Source organism: Rutilus rutilus (genome assembly GCF_951802725.1).
Source record: "Rutilus rutilus genome assembly, chromosome: 2".
NCBI classification, from domain to species: Eukaryota; Metazoa; Chordata; class Actinopteri; order Cypriniformes; family Leuciscidae; genus Rutilus; species Rutilus rutilus.
In genome coordinates, this window is record NC_140210.1 from 44,878,270 (window position 1) to 44,894,037 (window position 15,768).

Sequence of the window (15,768 nt, forward strand, 5' to 3'; positions counted from 1 at the left end):
ACTTTTTGTGCGCAAAAACAAACAAAAATAACGACTTTATTCCACTATTCATTTCCTTCTCCCTGGGCCTCGTAGTGTTTTTGCGCTGCGAGTCTTTGTTGCACGTCATCACGCATCACACACATGACCAGCGTCGGCCAATAGTGAGCCTACGTGGTGACGTGTAACACAGACGCACTGCGCAAAAATACTACGCGAACCAACTAGAGGTCGAGAGAGAAGGAAATGAATAGTAGAATAAAGTCGTTATTTTTGTTTGTTTTTGCGCACAAAAAGTATTCTCTCGCTTGATATACTTAAGATTGAGCCACTGGAGTCACTTGGACTATATTAACGATCTCTTTAATAATTTTTCTGGGCCAGCAAGTTTGGGCCACCTAGCAGCCTATGGAGGAGTGAGACAAGGCTCAGATTTCATCAAAAATATCTTAATTTGTGTTCCGAAGATGAACGAAGGTCTTACGCGGTTGGAACAACATGAGGGTGAGTAATTACTGACAGAATTTTCATTTTTGGGTGAACTATCCCTTTAAGATTAATAGTTTGTCTTACTATATTCTTAACGCTAAAAATACATTCATACTCAAAAGTATGAAAAATCTCTAAATGCATAAAACGCAAAGTATACTATAAAAAAATAATATACAAAATGTGTGCGAACTGTAAAATGTTTTGGGAGCACGTGTGAGAATAAAAAGATCATAAAAAAATCTAATTATCTGAATCTTAATTCAGGGGATGGAAAACCAGAAATCGCTATACGGCGTAATGTGATTATTAAACTTAAAAAACCTGTGATTTAGCTAATTACATAAATATCAGCACTACAGATTGTAAAATGAAAACACACCACTGTTGCGCATTCTACAGGCTCGACATTTCAGAGCAGTTTGCAATCAATGAATATGCGCAATCCCTCCTTGAAGCATTCCAGGGGCTATAGGTTTTGGTGTGTTCCAATTAATGAGCTTTTTTTCTTGCTGGACTCGATGAACAGTTGTGTCACTTGAAGTCATGGACCTACTGCGAGATGTTTGACCATGTTTGCCACCTAAAGGAGATGGAGCTCTTGGGGGGGTGAATGGCCCGCTTTCCCTATTAATCCTGCCTCCCAACCTTTATGGTTACAGCCCGTTTGTTTTGAACCCTACGTTTTGTGCAGGTTCCTGTTTTCATGGAGTTTTTTTGGGAGTTGACCATCTTTGGTCACTGACTCCTTTATTTCTTCCATTGGTGGGTGTTAATGTCAAGCCCTCGCCTATGCCAGTAATTTCAGGCAGCTTCATAAAAAGAAAGGGTGGGTGGAGGAGACCTTTGTGGCTGCTTCAGGGAAGGTTTTTTTTCCCCCTGTCTCACTAATATTGTGTTAAACCTTAAATGTAAATGATAAAGACATATACTGATATTATTACAATATCGCAATATAAATCATCCCTATTATACTGCATACGTATTGGTTATCTAACAACTATATTGCATATGCATATAAGTTATCTAACAATTTTTTATTTTAATCTTACAGCAGTGACCATCAACATGCTGAAGCCCTCAAGACCTTTAGATCAAATTTGAGGAAGAAGTTTCAGTGTCTTTATGAGGGAACATCAAATCAGGGAAACCCAACACTGCTGAATGAGATCTACACTGATCTCTACATCACAGAGAGTGATTGTGGAGAGATCAATAATGAGCATGAGGTGAGACAGATTGAGACTCAATCCAGGAGAGCAGCAACAGAGGACACACCAATCAAATGCACTGACATATTTAGACCTTTACCTGGACAAGACAAACCCATCAGAACTGTGCTGACAAAGGGAGTCGCTGGCATTGGAAAAACAGTCGCTGTGCAGAAGTTCATCCTGGACTGGGCTGAAGGGACAGAGAATCAGGAGATCCATCTCATGTTTCCACTTGCTTTCAGAGAGCTCAACCTAATGAAGGACAAAACCCTTAGTCTCTCAGATCTTCTGCAGGTTTTTTTCATTGAAACCAAAGAAATGAAACCATTTAATGGTGAATATAAAGTGGTCTTTGTTTTTGATGGTCTGGACGAGTGTCGTCTGTCTCTGGATTTTAATGTGAAACTGTGTAATATATCTAAATCAGCCACAGTGGACGTGCTGCTGACGAACCTCATTGCGGGGAATCTGCTTCCCTCTGCTCTCATCTGGATCACCTCCAGACCAGCAGCAGCCGATCTTGTCCCCTCTGAGTGTGTCCATCGAGTGACTGAGGTACGAGGATTCAGTGATCCACAGAAGGAGGAATACTTCAGGAAGAGAATCAGTAAAAAGAGTCTGGCCAATAAAATCATCACACACCTGAAGTCATCAAGGAGCCTCTTCATCATGTGCCACATCCCAGTGTTTTGCTGGATCTCAGCCACTGTTTTAGAGAAGATGTTGAGCGAAGCAGAGAGTGGATCAATTCCCAAGACTCTCACTCAGATGTACACACACTTCCTGATCATTCAGACCAACATCAAACATGAGAAGGACTATGAGAAGAAAGTGAAAGATGAAGACATGATCCTCAAACTTGGGAAACTGGCCTTCCAGCAGCTTGTGAAAGGCAACTTGATCTTTTATGAGGAAGACCTAAGAGAGTGTGGCATTGATGAGACAGAGGCATCAGTTTACTCAGGATTGTGCACTCAGATCTTCAGAGAGGAGTTGGGCTTGTATCAGGGGAAAGTCTTCTGCTTTGTTCATCTGAGCATTCAGGAGCATCTAGCAGCTCTTTATGTGCTGCTTTCATTCCTGCTGTACAAGAGGGATGTGCTCAATGAAACCCTCAGCTCAAAACATGCACACGAGTTCATGTGTCACACGATATCTGACCTGCATCAGAGAGCTGTGGACAAAGCTCTGCAGAGTAGAAATGGACATCTGGATCTTTTCCTGCGGTTTCTTCTGGGTCTCTCACTGGAGTCCAATCAGAAGCTTCTGAAAGGCCTTCTGACGCATGTTAGAAAAATCTTGTACAGTAAAGAGAAAACAATCGAATACATTAAGACGAGAATAAGAATGAATCCCTCACCAGAAAAATCCATCAATCTGTTCCACTCTTTAAATGAACTGGGTGATCTTTCTCTCGTAAATGAAATCCAGGAGTGTCTCGGATCTGGAGGTCTTTCAAGCACCAGATTGTCCTCGTCACAGTGGTCAGCTGTTGTCTTTGTTTTATTAACTTCCCAGTGTTTGGATGAGTTTCATTTGAGTAAATACAGAAGCAGAAAAAAAGGCCAAAATCACATGTCAACGGATGAATTACTTCAGAAGCTCTTGCCTGTAGTTGAAGCCTCCAGATCAGCTCAGTAAGTCTGAGGACAATCACCAGATGTCTTGTAGTGCTATGCTTCTGTATTCATTGTTGTCTTTGGTTGGCAATAATAACTTGGCCTGTTTTTTTAACAAAAGACACATTTGTGACGCTCTTCATTTCCACAACTGTGAACTTGAGTTTAACTAGTTTACTAGTTTTTAGGCTTTGAATGTCTGTGAGGCCTCATCTGCTCTTTCAATGAGACTCTCTCTAATCTTCTGATATAGTGAACTTTGCGAAATCTGAAAACTTTTGTATGAATGCAAAATCTGCCGTTTGTGCTGTTTGAATTTTGCTTAAAGAATTTATGACCTTTTGCCAATAAAATAACCTGTTTGAGGTTATTACATTATCTTATGCATTGATGAGACTTTTATTCTGCATATATAAAATATGCAAACTATTAGTCTGTGTGGAAAATACAGACAAATAAAACGCAAGATCAGTATAATGTAGAATTTTAACATCACAAAACATGTTTTAAATGTGGCTAATAGTGACCATCCTGTTTACATTAGACTTTGGAGAATTATTATTTACGATTACTATTTAGCAGAGATAGTAATAATGTGTTTTTTTGCTCTGTGACACTGTTTATTTGAATGTCGTGGTTGTTGCATGTTGCAATCTCTGTGATTGTTGATGAAGCTCACTCTTAAACTGTTCTTTGTGTCTTGAACTTGGTCTTAATTTAAGCAAGAATAATACAATTTTAAGAGATTATTATCCTTATATTTTTTTACTGATTGTAATTTACATTTAACACACACTAAAGCAAAAGTAAACAAAAAGTAATAAAAACATTAAACCCAAACAGATTTAGTATAATATATCACAGTCTCTCTGTGGTTGTGTAGTTCCTGCTGAACTGATAAAGTAAAGTGTGTGTCATTGTTCTACAGGTTGAGTGATTGTGGTGTCACAGCTGAAGGTTGTGCTGCTCTGGCTTCAACTCTACAATCAAACTCAGACCTCAGAGAACTGGATCTGTCTGGGAATAAAATAGGAGACAATGGTCTGACGCTGCTCTCTGATGGACTGAAGGATCCTCATTGTAAACTGGAGAAACTGACGTAAGATCATACATTAATCTTAAATGGAAAAAGAATAAAATAATTATTGTTTATATGTTTTTGGATTATAGTGATATATGATAACACAATAAAGAAAAAATAAACAAAAAGTAATAAAAACAAACCCACACAGATTTAGTATTATATCTAAGTCAAGTCAAGTCAAGTCAAGTATATTTGTATAGCGCTTTTCACAATACAGATTGTATCAAAGCAGCTTCACAGTATTAAATTAAAATAATACAACAAGGTTTGTTTCTAGTGGAATTTATTGATAAAATCAAATTAGATATCCCCAGAATATCCCCAACTGAGCAAGCCAAAGGCAACAGTGGCAAGGAACCGAAAAACTCCATCAAGTGACCTAATAGTGTCCTAAAACTCCATCAGGTGACCCAATGGAGAAAAAAAAACCTTGGGAGAACCCAGGCTCAGTCGGGGGCCAGTTCTCCTCTGGCGTTTATTAACTAGAGGCCGGATTGTAATTTGAACTGTAAGATAAAAAATATTATATGAATGCCTGGCTGAAGAGATGCGACTTTAATCTAGTTTTAAACTGGGAGAGCGAGTCTGAGCAACGAACAGTATCAGGAAGGCTATTCCAGAGTTTTGGAGCTAAATGTGAAAATGCTCTCCCTCCTTTGGTGGTTCTGGATATCCTAGGTATGACCAAAAGCCTTGAATTTAGTGATCTTAAAGAGCGCGATGGATTATAGGGCGATAGAAGATCCGTTAAATAGACTGGAGCTAAGCCGTTTAGGGCTTTATAAGTCAGTAGCAATACCTTGTAATTAATACGGAACTTTATAGGTAACCAATGCAGTGATGATAAAATCGGTGTTATATGATCATATTTTCTTGATCTAGTAAGAACTCTAGCGGCGGCATTTTGGACTAACTGTAGCTTGTTAATTGAGGATGCAGGACAACCGGCTAATAAAGCATTACAGTAATCTAGTCTCGAGGTCATGAATGCATGAACTAACTTTTCTGCATCAGAAACTGATAGCATATTACGTAGCTTAGCAATGTTTCTAAGGTGGAAAAAGGCGGTTTTTGTAACATATGAAATATGATTTTTGAAAGACAGGTTGCAATCGAGTATAACACCCAGGTCTTTTACTGTAGAGGATAAAGTAACAGGACATCCTACTATATTAAAGTTGTATTGCGAGAGGTTTTGTGGGCGGTTTTTTGAACCGATAAGTAGTACCTCTGTTTTGTCTGGATTTAATAAAAGAAAATTACGCGTCATCCAATCTTTTATATCTTTAACACACTCTGTCAATTTGGATAATTTAGCTTTTTCATCTGGCCGTGATGAAATATATATTTGAGTGTCATCAGCATAACAATGGAAACTAATTCCATGTTTCCTTATAATATTTCCAAGTGGCATCATATATACTGAGAATAATAGAGGGCCTAACACAGATCCCTGCGGCACTCCATAGTTTACTGGAGTTATGATCGATTTTTCTCCATTTAAATAGACAAAATGGTAGCGGTCAGATAAGTATGATCTAAACCAGCTTAATGCTTGTCCTTGAACACCAGTATAATTTTGTAGTCGATCTAAGAGTATTGTGTGATCTATAGTATCGAACGCAGCACTAAGATCAAGTAAAACTAGTATTGAGATACAGCCTTGGTCAGAAGCTAAAAGTAAATCATTTGTGATTTTAACGAGCGCAGTTTCAGTGCTATGGTGCGGCCTGAAACCAGACTGAAACTTCTCATAGATATCATTTTCTTGCAAGAAAGAACACAATTGAGCGGACACCACTTTTTCTAATATTTTAGACATAAATGGAAGATTTGAAATGGGTCTATAATTTGCTAGGTTATTATGATCTAATTGTGGTTTCTTAATGAGAGGTTTTATAACTGCCAGTTTAAATGTTCTTGGAACATGACCTAAAGATAAAGACGAGTTAATAATATTAAGGAGAGGCTCTTCCACTACAGGTAACACTTCTTTCAGTAGTTTAGTTGGTATCGGATCTAATAAACATGTTGTTGTTTTAGAGGAAGTGATAAGTTTATTTAACTCTATTTGTTCTATAGTTGTAAAGCACTGTAATTGTTCTTGCGGGGTGATAATTAAGGCTGAATTATAAGGCGCAACTGAAGATTGAACGTTTACAATTGTGGTTCTGATGCTTTCTATTTTCTCAGTGAAGAACTTCATAAAATCATTACTACTAAACTGTAACGGGATATTTTGTTCGGTTGATGTCTGTTTATTTGTTAGTCTAGCCACGGTGTTAAATAAAAACCTTGGATTATTTTGGTTATTTTCTATTAGTTTGCGGAGGTGCTCAGCCCTGGCTGCTTTTAGGGCCTTTTTATAACGTGACATACTGTCTTTCCACGCGATTAAGTCTCTAAATGGTTGTGTAGTTCCTGCTGAACTGCGAAAGTAAAGTGTGTGTCATTTTTTCTGCAGGTTGAGATGTTCTGGTGTCACAGATGAAGGTTGTGCTGCTCTGGCTTCAGCTCTGAGATCAAACTCACACCTCAGAGAACTGGATCTGTCTGGGAATAAACTGCAAGACTCAGGAGTGAATCTGCTCTCTGATGGACTGAAGAATCATCACTGTAAACTGAAGAAACTGAGGTACAATCACACATTCATTACAACTGAGACAAGAATCAGATTGTTATATTTTTACATTATTATTATTTATTTACATTAGCACATAATAAAGCATAAGTAAACAAAAGCAGCATTAAACCCACACAGATTTGAAATTGAATATCTCAATCTCTCTGTGGTTGTGTAGTTCCTGCTGAACTAAGAGAGATTGTGTCATTGTTCTGCAGGTTGTGGGATTGTGAGATCACAGCTGAAGGTTGTGCTGCTCTGGCTTCAGCTCTGAGATCAAACTCACACCTCAGAGAACTGAATCTATCATGGAATAAAATAGAAAATGGAGGTCTGACGCTGCTCTCTGATGGACTGAAGGATCCTCACTGTAAACTGGAGAAACTGATGTAAGATCATACATTAAATACATTCATTGAAACACAAACGAAATAATTATAAGTTATTATTTTCTTTTTGTTATTCAAATGATTTACATTAACACACAATAAATCAAAAGTAAACGAAATCTAATAAAACCATTAAACCCACACAGATTGAATGCTTAATATCTGAGTCTCTCTGTGGTTTTGTAGTTCCTGCTGAACTGAGAGAAGTGTGTGTCATTGTTCTGCAGGTTGATTAATTGTGAGATCAAAGCTGAAGGTTGTGCTGCTCTGGCTTCAGCTCTGAGATCAAACTCACACCTCAGAGAACTGGATCTGTCTGAGAATATAATAGGAGATAAAGGTCTGAAGCTGCTCTCTGATGGACTGAAGGATCATCACTGTAAACTGGAGATACTGACGTAAGGTCATGCATTAATCTTAACAGAGACAAGAATAATAATGTTTTAAGGGATTATTATCCTTATATTGTTCAAATCATAATGATTTACAATAACAAAATAAAGCAAAAGTAAATGAAAAGTAAATAAAAAAAAAAATCATTAAGCCCACAGATTTAATATTTAATATCTCAGTCTCTCTATGGTTGTGTAGTTACTGCTGAACTGAGAGATTAAAGTGTGTATCATTATTTTCAACAGGTTGAGATATTGTGAGATCACAGCTGTAGGTTGTGCTGCTCTGGCTTCAGCTCTGAGATCAAACTCACACCTCAGAGAACTGGATCTGTCTGGTAATAAAATAGGAGATAAAGGTCTGACGCTGCTTTCTGATGGACTGAAGGATCCTCACTGTAAACTCGAGAAACTAACGTAAGATCAAATATTAATCTTAACTGAAACCAGAATAATGTTATTTTAATTCTTTAATTCCTACTGTATCATATTTGAACTAAATTATCAACATGATCAAAAACCTGTTGCACACAATCTACTACTTGCCTTCTGTTGTCTGGTTGATGGTTTATAGTTTTCTTTTAGCAAGTAAAAGGCCTTTTAGTATAAATACAAAAACGTCCTCCTTCAGCTGTGAAATCTTTATTGATTTTTATTAAAGTTTTTTTCCCCATGAATTTTTTGAATAGCCAGGACATTTTTTAATATAACTCCGATTGTATTCGTCTGAAAGAAGAATGTCATATACACCTAGGATGTCTTGAGGGTGAGTAAATCATGGGCTAAAAAGGGAATCGCCGGTGCAGCACAGATGTCTACTTATTAAAATTTTTATTTAAGGTGCATAACAATGACATGTCTAACGTTTCGATGTAAAGTTACATCTTCATCAGAGTCCTTGGAGAGAATGAGCAATGAAGCCATTAATAAGGATCATCACCAGGTGTGATAAAGGTCACTCAAACATACACCCATCTAAACCAAAGTGCCACGCTCACAAATCAGTCATTAAAGGGCAGGTACCCACACACAGGTCCAAAAAAAAAAAAAAAATTATTATATACACAGAGTGTTAAGTGTATGTATCCAAAACTCTTGGTTTTGGATACATACCAAGGATCACCAGGTGTGATAAAGGCCACCCAAACATAAACCCATCTAAACCAAAGTGCCACACTCACAAATCAGTCATTAAAGGGCAGGTACCCACACACCACCTCTAGGTGAGGTTGTGATTGTCTCAATTGCCCAAAACTTCAATGATGCAGGGGAACCATGATTGGCCTGCTTATAGTGCCTCACCATGGCATATGTTAAGTTCTGGGTACGAATTGCTGTTTTGTGTTCAGCTATTCTTAATTTAAGTTGACATTTTGTTGGACCTATGTACACCAGTCCACAGGGACACTTTAGAAGGTACACTACGTGAGTGCTGTTACAATTGATAAATTAAGAAATATAATATTTCTTACCAGTGCGGGGATATGAAAAGTCTTTCGCATTGGTCTAATTGGAGCACTGTGCACAGTTGCCACATTTACAGAAACCCAGAGGTGGGCTGGGGAGCCAAGTAGTCGAGGATGGGGTAGTCATATCTGAGTGGACCAATCGGTCGCGAATGTTACGAGCGCGTATGAATATGAACCTGGGCGGCTCAGCGCAGATGTCTTTAAGTGTCGGGTCACTGATTCTTTATGTTCTTTATTCTTCCTGCTGCTGGAGTGTAGCTAGTGGAAAAAAATACTTTGGATGTCGTATGAGGCTTAGGTTTTTTCTTAAATAATGAGGGACGGTCTGTATTAAAAGCCCTATCCCATGCTTTAGAAATGTCAGATTTATCATAACCTCGTTGTTCGAAAAGACGCGCTAGATGGACTGCTTTTGACATAAATTCACTTGTGGTACTACAATTTCTTCTGACTCGTAGGAACTGGCCCACTGGTATATTGCGAATCAGATGAGGCGAGTGATTACTATCTGCTCTTAACAGAGTATTCCTGCTAAGAGGTTTGCGGTAGATAGTGGATTGTAAAATATTATTTGCGTCCTTAGAAATGGTAAGGTCTAAGAAATCAATGGACTGCTTGTTAAATTCCATAGTAAAAGACAAATAATCTGTAGTAGAATTGACATAAGTCAAAAAATTATTTAACTCACTAAGTGTGCCCTTCCATATTAATAGAACATCGTCTATGTATCTGCGCCAGAGTGATATTTTAGAATGGAACGAGTTATTTTCAGTATTCTGTATATATTTTTCTTCCCATTGACCAATTACCAAACAAGCATATGAGGGTGCAAACGAGGACCCCATTACAGTCCCCTGAAGTTGTAAATAGAATTTGTCATAGTATTTGAAAAAATTATTAGATAGAATGATCTCGACAAGATTAACAAGAAATTCTGATGGAGGCAAAACATCAATGGGGCGTTTGGTAAAGTAATACGATATGGCTTGTAGGCCTATATGGTGGGGTATGCATGTGTAGAGACTTTGCACATCCAATGATACAAGGACATCATTGCTTTCACACTTCCAATTATCAATCAAATTTAAAACATCAGTTGTATCCCCAAGGTATGATGGTAAACTGTGAACATATTGTCTTAAAAAGAAATCAACAAATTGTGAGATATACTGTATGTATGTGTGTGTGTGTGTATGTGTGTGTATATGTATGTATGTATATATATATATATATATATATATATGTGTATATGTGTGTGTGTATATAATTTTTTTTTTTTTTTTTGACGTGTGTGTGGGTACTTGCCATTTAATGACTGATTTGTGAGTGTGGCACTTTGGTTTAGATGGGTGTATGTTTGGGTGGCCAACGCCCCCTTTATCACACCTGGTGATGATCCTTATTAATGGCTTCATTGCTCATTCTCTCCAAGGACTCTGATGAAGATTTAACTTTACATCGAAACGTTAGTCAAGTCATTGTTATGCACCTTAAATAAAAAAAATTATAAGTAGACATCTGTGCTGCACCGGCGATTCCCTTTTTCTGCTCTGTTTTTTTCCTGCCCTGGTTGCACCGGATTGTTGTGGATTACAGAAGCGCAGAGAACCTCCTTTTCAATAAAGTCATGGGCTAATTTTCATTTTTGGGTGAATTATCCCTTTAATCCTAAAACAGGCAAGACTGGAAAACCTTCAACCTCAGGTGTGGGAAACTCTAGCCCTTGAGGTCCACTGTCATGCTGGCATTAGCTCCATCCCTAATCAATCATATAATGTGATTTATGATTAAACTTATAATTTTCTAAGTAACCCTGAAGACTTTAGTAAGACTTTTCAGGTGTATTTGATCAGGGTTGGAGCTAAACTCTGCAGGATGGTAACCCTCCAGGAGCAGGATTGGACACCCCTGTTTTACCATAAAATTAGTTGCGTGAAACTCTACAAGTTAATATCTTGTTAAAAATGCAAAGATGTAGTCAACTAGATGTAATAATATCAGTTTTATTTGAATATTAGATTATTATATTTAGTGCTGGGCTACGAGTAATCGCGATTAATCGCATCCAAAATAGTATATACATGCAAATATTTCTCAAATATATGTGTGTATTTATATTTACAAAATAATTATACACAGTACACATACATATATTATGTATATTAATATATATGTTTAGTGTACATACATATATTAACACAAACTTTTATTTTGGATGCAATTAATCATAATTAATTATTGCTCAGCACTTATTATATTATATTACATTCAATATGAGAATTGAATATTACCATTTACACATTTTTTTAACTCAAAATACATTGATTGAGAAAGGGGACTGTGTACAGGGGGCCCTGAGGCCAGGAGGGACTATAAGGATCTTCTCTTAGGGCCCCGGCCCTGGAACAAGATTTCTACCTGCCCCCCAACCACCGATTTTCTGCACAGAAAATTTGAACTAAGTTATGTGACCCACATACTCCAATAGTTAAGATTCAACTATGATATTGACAACCGTACTGGATGAAAAATTATTTCTTGTGCCTCCTACAAGAGACTAAAGAATATATATCTCGTGGTACATGTTGCCCTTTTTTAGGGTTAAAATAGGTTGAATACACCCTTGCTTCATTTAATAAATGCAGACCAATTCATATGCTAACTAGCCCCACCTCCACTCAATCACACCAGCTCAGAGATTCACTCAGCCAAATTACTAAGATAAACGTTACACAATGGTATTGCTCTTTACAACGTCGGACACATCAAGGTAATTAATATGATTAGCCTTTTGCTTGACAATGTTATCAAACAGCTAATAATATGTTGCTAATGTTACACAAACCATTTTCCCATTCGCCATCTCAGAGGCAGCTGCCTTCTAACATTATTCTTAGAAATGCTTTGAACCACTCAGAAAGTCAGTGGAGAAAGGCATTTAGTCCATCATAACATTGTACTGTTATATACATCATATACATAATTCACCCTCTATATTGTTAAAAGTACCCGATTTGTCATATCAACAGAAAAATATATCGGGATAACCTGGCTTCTCTTGAGACTATCCTGTTTCACAGCAGTTAATGATATGCTAAAGCATACCCGCACATTGACGTGATTGGTTACAAGTTTGTGACATCAGAAACACCAGCAATTTCAAACCGCATTTTTGAGACTGTCTTTGGTTCACTGCAGTTTTAAGGAGAAAATACTCAGCAATGGTGTTGACTCATGAATTTGGACATGCAAGCATATTAAAAACACCACATAGAAAAATCTTTTAGTAAATGTTAGAATAACACTTATATTGTTAGTAATATTTCAAGATGATCGTTTTCTGGACTGAAGTGACTTAGATTTATTTGATTATTAGTCTTTATCATACTTTTGATTTATTTTTGATTTTGAGAAAAAGCATGTTCAAATGTATCAGATATTATCCATCAGGCTTTGGAAGAATTTTTATTTTATCCATTTCTCAGTCAACATTGCATTGCATTATGTTTCGAAATTACAGCGTTTTAATCATAAAACTAAGCATTTAAATATCATCTCTCTAAGACATGTTATTGGGAGATATAGAGTGAGGACTGATATTTATATGCATTTTATATCAGTGGTTCTCAACTCCGGTCCTGGGGACCCACCGCACTGAACACTGTGTACGTTGAACTAAGAGAGTGAAGAGTGTGTTGTTGTTCTGCAGGCTGGATAATTGTAATATCACAGATGAAGTTTGTGCTGCTCTGGCTTCAGCTCTGAGAACAACCTCACACCTCAGAGAACTAAAGCTGTCTGGGAATAAACTGCAAGACTCAGGAGTGAATCTGCTCTCTGATGGACTGAAGGACTGTAGCCTGGAGAAATTGATGTAATTAATCTTAAGTGGAAAAATATTAAAATATATCAAATTATTTTACATTATTGTTCATGTGTTTTTGGATTATAGTGATTTATGATAACACACAATCAAGCAAGAAGTAATAAAAAATAATTAACCCTTTCCTTTCTTAGTTACAGTTTTTCTCAATTGCTACAACACTAAAACCCATTGGCTGAACAAAGTTCTCAGTTGCCTGAACTCATTTAGCTAATTGTGCAGTCTGTTGTCAATACCTTAAACCATTTCACATGGTAAAACACAATTTGCCGATCTCACTTAGACTTTTCAGCAAAACTCTAAACACATTCTCATTCTCAAAACACATTTTGCACTCTAATGCACGTCATCCACACTGGTAAACACAAGTGGCAACAATCAAATGAAAATAGAGAACACATGTCATTGATTGAACACAACCAGTCAAAATTGATTTAACCTGTTTCAAAGACAAGAAGAAGCACACTGATTACGTTTACTCCTTTGATTTTTGTCCCTTTTAGTGTTGTTTTCTGTAGTACACTGCATTGTAGGCTGTATACTGTACAATGAACAAATTGGATGGCCCTGAACATTGTGCTTTCCATTTGTTAACAGTACTGACTGTTTAATAGATTTTGACTGGTTGCAGGTTCATATCAACAAAGAACAAGAATTACAGTATCAGAGACAAAGGACAAGTTTGTGAGATGCAGGGTACAGTACTGTAAAAATAGGGGTACAAGGAGGAGAAAAAAATTGCAAAAAACAAAGCAGAGTAGTAATTTCTGATCAATTTTGAGCTACAATGATAGAACATGTTTTCGTTCATCAAAGAGCGGTGTTTGATTTTGAACACAGGTAAAACTGTTTTGAGGCGAAAGTTTCATTTTGATAGAGGAGTTATAGGTTTTGTAAATAGTGCCTGAAGATGAGGTTTTGTGTTTTCAGAAAATGGAGCAAGGTTTCAGAAATTGTGTTTTAGCAATTGAGAAAAACTGTAATATCTCAGTCTTTCTGTGATTGTGTAGTTTCTGCTGAACTGAGAGATTAAAGTGTGTGTCGTTGTTCTGCAGGTTGAGTGATTGTAATCTCACAAAAGAAGGTTGTGCTTCTCTGGCTTCAGCTCTGAGATCAAACTCACACCTCAGAGAACTGGATCTGTCTGAGAACAAACTACGACATGCAAGTGTGAAGAGTCTTTCTGCTTTAAAAGATAATCCACATTATAAACTGGAGACACTATTGTAAGTATTGATTCATATCATATAATAAGGTCATTTGAACCAGTCAATCCTCTGAACAGATGTGTCAGCATTTGGTACTGTCTGTGTTTTATTTTACTGACAGATATTAAATGATGGTGAATATGGAGCCACTATAGAGACATGATCATCAACACTGAAGCCACATGACCTTTACTGCACTTTACTGTTGAAGGGTTACAAATTTTAAGAATCTATTTTAGACCTGCTGATCCTACTTCCTTACATAACATCACATAAAAAACTAAGGTGAACTATACTGTATTGGGCATTCAAGGTGAACATGAGGGCATCCATTTACTGATTAGATTTAACAGTTTCATTTGAAGGGGTTTTGTTAGTCTTTGATCTTTCTACTAAGAGTTGAACTATGCGTGAATGTTTACCTAGTCTTAGTTCTCGTGACCATGTGTTGTTTATACAATTTGGGGGGTACCATTATCTCAGTTGGGGGTAATTGCCTCTATTGTCTTTAGATGATTAGATTCAGTAGTCATCCCTAAAGGCTGTGTGTAAGTTCAGCACCTTTAAGGACAGCCCACTGAAATGCCTATAAAGAAACCATGTAAAGTTCCCTTAGTCAGATTATGTTGGAAGAACCGCAGCGCTCAATAAAAAATAACTTTGTTTGAACGTGATTCCAACGTCTCCTGGTCTTGCGTCGATGGAAGAAAACTTTCCAACACTGTGTATAAATGTACAGGATTTTTTGTATATCTAATAAAGTCTTCCTCTCATTTATGTATTAGTGAATTGGTGTTATTTTTATCAGCCATCTCCATGAAGTGAGCAGCTCAACACAATCGCTACATTAACAGTAATGAACTTCAGAGCTGAGTTTCATCTGTGTTTTGGGGAACTGGGTGTTTAATATGGTTTAATGATGCTGATGCTTTTAATGTATTTGTCAAAAGTCTTCTGGAGATTTGATTGAAGCTCATCTGAAGAGGATATTTGCCATTGTCACATTATTATTGTTCTGTCTTTGTGTTGGTGTGTGTGAAAGTCAAATGTTTATGATTAAGGTGCAAATTTGTGTCATCACATGATCACATCAGAACAAACTATATCTCTTCAGAAACAGCCAGTGCTACACCAGGAGTATTTACAGTATTTACTGAATCAGTCATTCCTTTCAGCACAAACATAGAAGTACTGATTACTGTAACTGTAACACATCCTTTTTACAAAATGGAAGCATTTAGAAAACTCTCTGTATGTGAGGCAATTTGATGCATTTCTTTTTATTACAGTAGTATAGTGCAACAGCTACAGTACATGTATGTGTTGTAACAGCACAGTGTACTGCACTCAACAGTTACTGTAGAGAGCAGTCTGAAGTACATCTACTGTACCTGTTTTTCTCCATGAAGGTTCTTATAA

General features: G+C 37.0%; 2 protein-coding genes across 8 annotated transcripts in view; both read left to right on the forward strand.

Moving 5' to 3' along the window:
- The window catches only part of LOC311286575 (NACHT, LRR and PYD domains-containing protein 12-like), a 29,457-nt gene extending 14,331 nt beyond the window's left edge, over positions 1 to 15,126 (forward strand). For all 7 annotated transcript variants that reach the window (XM_084402792.1, XM_084402791.1, XM_084402796.1 and 4 more), the window contains 9 exons: positions 1,523 to 3,319; positions 4,230 to 4,400; positions 6,850 to 7,020; positions 7,227 to 7,397; positions 7,625 to 7,795; positions 8,036 to 8,206; positions 12,968 to 13,132; positions 14,197 to 14,367; positions 14,471 to 15,126. In XM_084402792.1, coding sequence (XP_084258918.1) covers positions 1,523 to 3,319; positions 4,230 to 4,400; positions 6,850 to 7,020; positions 7,227 to 7,397; positions 7,625 to 7,795; positions 8,036 to 8,206; positions 12,968 to 13,132; positions 14,197 to 14,367; positions 14,471 to 14,477 — 2,995 coding nt within the window. In that variant the 3' untranslated portion in view covers positions 14,478 to 15,126. The remainder of the gene's footprint in view (positions 1 to 1,522; positions 3,320 to 4,229; positions 4,401 to 6,849; positions 7,021 to 7,226; positions 7,398 to 7,624; positions 7,796 to 8,035; positions 8,207 to 12,967; positions 13,133 to 14,196; positions 14,368 to 14,470) is intronic.
- Positions 1 to 15,768, forward strand: part of LOC311286571 (protrudin-like) — a 191,554-nt gene that overhangs the window by 98,673 nt on the left and 77,113 nt on the right. The gene's annotated exons all lie outside the window — the stretch shown is intronic.